At 39.3% G+C, this 5,000-nt stretch overlaps 1 protein-coding gene across 5 annotated transcripts in view; it reads left to right on the top strand.

Moving 5' to 3' along the window:
• Positions 1-5,000, top strand: part of LOC144030004 (interferon alpha/beta receptor 2-like) — a 330,835-nt gene that overhangs the window by 36,107 nt on the left and 289,728 nt on the right. For all 5 annotated transcript variants that reach the window (XR_013287164.1, XM_077535868.1, XM_077535867.1 and 2 more), the window contains one exon: positions 1-16. This exon is cut by the window's left edge and continues 141 nt beyond it. Coding sequence is in view for 4 of the 5 variants with exons in the window: in XM_077535868.1 (XP_077391994.1) it covers positions 1-16 (16 nt within the window). In the remaining variant the exon portion in view is untranslated. The remainder of the gene's footprint in view (positions 17-5,000) is intronic.

Genomic DNA, 5,000 nt, shown 5'->3' with positions numbered 1-5,000 from the left:
GCAGATTCAAGCAGAGGTAAGGGGAACAATAAATGCTGTCATATTTGTAAATTGTGGCTTTAGTTGACACAGTGGAACCTTGAAGTCTTGCCCCATAAAGGCATTGTACAGTTTTGGAAACTCAATTTTTTTTATTTTTTTTTTTATTTTTTTTTATTTTTTATTTTTTTTTATATGCCTCAGTATTAAAAAGATGTCAAACTTGGGGCACTTGTGTGCAGCAACAGGTGAACACGTATTTTTTTGGGCTCTGCATGAAACTAACAATTTTCTTAAAAAAAAAAAATACAGCCTCAGTCTAAACGGATTCTAAACTGTCAGACGTCGAGTTGTATATCATTTGAGATATTATATATTTGTTTTTTGTTTTTTTGTCTTTAACATCGAGCTATGTTCGCGGCCATGTCCAGTAAGACTAGGCCGAAACCAATGGTAGTGAAGCCTATGGACACTCCTGAGGCGGGGCCTCCCAAGGACCCTTCGGATCTGGCCGTCGCTACCATAATGGAAGCCATCAAATCCTCCAAAAAAAAATCTGTCTTTGCCAAGATAGGAGACACGGTGGCTGCACTCTCAAAGGACCGGCATACTAAGATAGAAAGTCTCTCCCAAGAGCTGTGCAAATAGCTAAAGTTAGCACTGAGCTACATGAAGCCTTGGACCGTATATACAACCCCTAGTAGCAAAAAGTATGGAAATACCAGACTTGGACTAGCACTCACTCAGATGTTTTATCCTGTAGATCAAACTCAGATAAAAAGCATGAAACAATCGTAAGGTCATTCCAAAGTGCAACATCTTGGCTTTCAGAAACACTAAAAGAAATGAAGAAAAAACATTGTGCTGGTCAGTAAATGTTACTTTTATAGAGCAAGTGCAGGGAAATAAATATGGAATCACTCCATTCTGAGGAAAAAAAATATGGAATCATGAAAAACAGAAAGGAAAAAAAAAACAAACAAACCACATCACGAGTATTTAGTTGCACCACCTCTGGCTTTTATGACAGTTTGCAGTCTCTGAGGCATGGACTTGATGAGTGACAAACAGTATTCTTCATCAATCTGGTGCCAACTCTCTTTGATTGCAGTTGCCAGATCATCTTTGCAGGTCAGAGCCTTGCTGCGGACCATTTTTTTCAATTTCCACCACAGGTTTTCAATTGGGTTGAGATCTGGGCTATTTGCAGGCCATAACATTAACTGGATGTGTCTTTCTCCAAGGAATGCTTTCACAGTTTTTGCTCTGTGGCATCTTGGAAAATGATTTCATCATCCCCAAACATTTTTTCAATTGAAGGGATAAGAAAGCTGTCCAAAATGTCAATGTAAACTTGAAGATGTAACCCCAGTGTCTTTGCCTGACATGCAGCCCCATATCATCAAGGACTGTGGGAATTTTTATGTTTTCTTTAGGTCCTCTTTATAAATCTCACTGGAACGGCACCAAACAAAAGTTCCAGAGTCATCACCTTGTCCAATGCAGATTGGTGACTCATCACTGAAGATAACCTTCATCCAGTCATCCGCAGTCCATGATTGCCTCTCCTTAGCCCACTGCAGTCTTCTTCCTTTTTTGTTTACGCGTCAATGATGGTTTCCTTTTAGCTTTCCTGTATGGAAATCCCATTTCCTTTAAGCAATTTTGCACAGCTCTGTCACATATACTGACTCCAGCTTCCTCCCATTTCTTCTTAATTTCTCTTGTTGTGCATTTTCTGTTGAAGACATATGGCCTTTAGTTGTTTGTCTTGACGCTTAGATGTCTTCCTTGGTTTATCAGTACGCTTGACTTTAACAACCTTCCCATGTTGTTTGTACTTGGTCCAGCGCTTCGATACAGCTGACTGTGAACAACCCACATCTTTGGCAACCATACGGGTAGAGTTTCCTTCTTAATAATCCAAGTCTTAATAGTCTTTAGTCTCAAGAGACATCTCCCTTGTTGGAGCCATGATTCTTGCCAATCCACTTGGTCCAGAAGCCATCCAAGGTGTGATTACTGCTGATTAACAAGCAGATTAATTGGAGGCAGGTGCCGAATTAAGGAAAGGAAATTGACTGGGTGTGTCTTTATTTTCTGTTCAAAATGGAGTGATTACATATTTTTTTCCTCAGAATGGGGTGATTCCATATTTATTTCCCTGCAGTTGCTCTATAAAAATAACATTTACTGACCATCACAATGTTTTTTCTTCATTTCTTTTAGAGTTTCTGAAAGCCAAGATGTTGCACTTTGGATTGACCCTACGACTGTTTTATGCTTTTTATCTGAGTTTGATCTACAGAATAAAACATCTGAGTGAGTGCTCGTCCAAGACTGGTGATTTCATACTTTTTGCTAGGGGTAGTATATTGAAGAGCTAAAGCTACATGATGCTCCATCGATCCGCTGCTTGGAAGACGGGGCTGTTTACTCCAACCGGGTGGTTGAGCTTGAGACACAGCTCGCATCATTGTCCTCTCAAGTCAAACAATGATCTGACAGCCAAGGCGGATGATTGAGAGTAAAGACAAGTAGAGACAACTGTCGCATTCTCAGAATTTTGGTGATGTGAGCATGGACCAATTGGTGGCAAAGCTGTTGGACACATTGGGTTTGGATTATACTCCGAAACCCAAAAAGACCCACACGAGTTTGCAGCCGAAACCCAAAGAAAGGGATCCCCTGTGGCCGATTGTTGTCATAAATTCCACTACGTTCAGGAGAAGATGTGTCCTGAGGAAAGCGGCGAACAAACACCCCATCCACCATAACAACAAGCGAATCTTCATCTTCCCAGACTATACGGCTACTGTGAAGAAGCGACAAGCGACTTTCAAAGAAGTTAGGGAGGTTTGAGCCGCTGCCCTAACACCAGGTTTGGGCTACTATTTGCCGCGACGTTGAAAATTATGGCTCCAAACGGTGAGAAAATATCTTTTGCTAACCCGGCTGAAGCGAAGGATTACGTTCAGAGACACTTGTAGCCGGCAAACTTGGGTAACTGAGAGGTTGTTCACCTCATGCTTCATGTCAATCCGTGCTACAGTTCTACCTGTGTCTGGCACTCTATATTTCACTGTCCGCTCTGTATGGTGCATTTTCACGAGCCTAAAACGGTCACTGACATTTTGGGGGTTATGCCAGAGGGCATGCTTGTTTCAAGCGGTCAAGGGAAAGCAGTGGCTTTCGGTATCGTTATTGCACATATGCTTATTTTAATGAATTGGAAAACCATGGATGGATACATGGTGGGGCTGTCTGTTTGTGGTCAACCACCCACACCCTGGTGTGCCCAGGACAATGAAATGAAGTACCTTTGTCCTTGATGAGGTTGTAAAACTTACAACTGGCCGATAATCGTTACATAAATAAAGTTTTCCCAAAAAAGGGGGGTCAAACTTTGCTTGTCTCTGATGGTAGGCAAGTCAGTTCTTGCCTGCAAGCTGAATTCTCGCAATATTTGTGAGAGAATCTGCCTCAAAAACAGTGTGTTCAGCGGCGGGATATGCGGCTGTCACGAAAATGAGAAGTGACGAGGCCGAGGGAAACAAACCAAACAGGTTGACACCAGCGGATGAATGCATGGACGCTACAACTAATTCTGTACTCACAGACGTACTCTATTTCCTTTTTGAAAGAACGGTGAGAGGCGTTTTGTGCATTTGCACCTGGTAAAGATGTTTGTGCTTTTTTCCTTTTTTTAATTTTTAAAAGAACAGTGAGAGGCTCTTTGTGCATTTGCACCTGGTAAAGATGTTTGTGCTTTTTTTTTTTTTTTTTTTTTTTTAATCTTTCTTTTTTCTGACATACGACGACAATGACTACATTTTCATCCATTGCAGTGATTGGTCAAACCAAAAGTTTGGTGCACAAATTGGTGCATTGCCGAATCATCTTATAGTACTGTCCAGAAAGCCCCGGTGTTCCCGAGCAGATCACGTTGGGGCAGTCCCAGATAGATATTGTGGAAAACTCCTTTGAGTGATTCACATTATGAATCTGGCTCTTGCCAAGTTAAGGCAACAGCAACAGCATTGCTCAATGTATCACTTTAGCTCAGTGATGATCGAAATTATTCACTCTGTAAGTAGGGGTGTGCTCAAAAAATCGATACGGCAATATATCGTTGCGGGCCTCATTACAATACACGTATCGATACGCAGGCGTCAGTATCGATGTTGCTTTTTAACTTTAAATAGGCAGTTAATGTTTGCCTTTGCAGCTTGCATTGTACCTAAAAAATAAAAACCAGCAGCGTCTTTGAAGTTAATTGCCTTCAATTAATGCAAAAATAGCTCACCAGAGATTGGACACTGTGTCTTGCTCAGAAAAATTAAAGCAGGGGAAGATTATCAACATTTATTTACTTATAAACTTAACATGGCACGTGTCTCAGTGTACCAATTTTCCTATATTTTGTTTAAAAAAAAACGAAATAAAATGTGTCTTATGAGGGATACATATGTATCGCAATACGTATCGTATATATATACACACATATATATATATATATATATATATATATATATATATATATATATATATGTAATATATATATGTAATATATATATGTAATATATATATGTAATATATATATATATATATATATGTAATATATATATGTAATATATATATGTAATATATATATATATATATATATATATATATGTAATATATATATATATATATGTTATATATATATATGTTATATATATATATGTAATATATGTTATATATATATATGTAATATATATATATATATATATGTAATATATATATGTATATATATATATATATATTAAGGGTGTCACGATTTCGATTTTTTATCGAAATCGATCGAAATTACGTCACGATTTCGAGCATCGAAATAGAAGAGAGGACACACGATTCGATGCCCCCCCCGCGCCCGCCGCCACCGCCGCCACCGCCGCCACCGCCACCTCCCAGGAAAGCAAATGAGACGCAGCCATTCAGCTACTAGCTAACAGCACTTGTTAGCTGACTGCTCCTGCAGT

Source organism: Festucalex cinctus, chromosome 11, assembly GCF_051991245.1.
Source record: "Festucalex cinctus isolate MCC-2025b chromosome 11, RoL_Fcin_1.0, whole genome shotgun sequence".
NCBI classification, from domain to species: Eukaryota; Metazoa; Chordata; class Actinopteri; order Syngnathiformes; family Syngnathidae; genus Festucalex; species Festucalex cinctus.
This window is presented reverse-complemented; position numbering and strand designations above follow the sequence as displayed.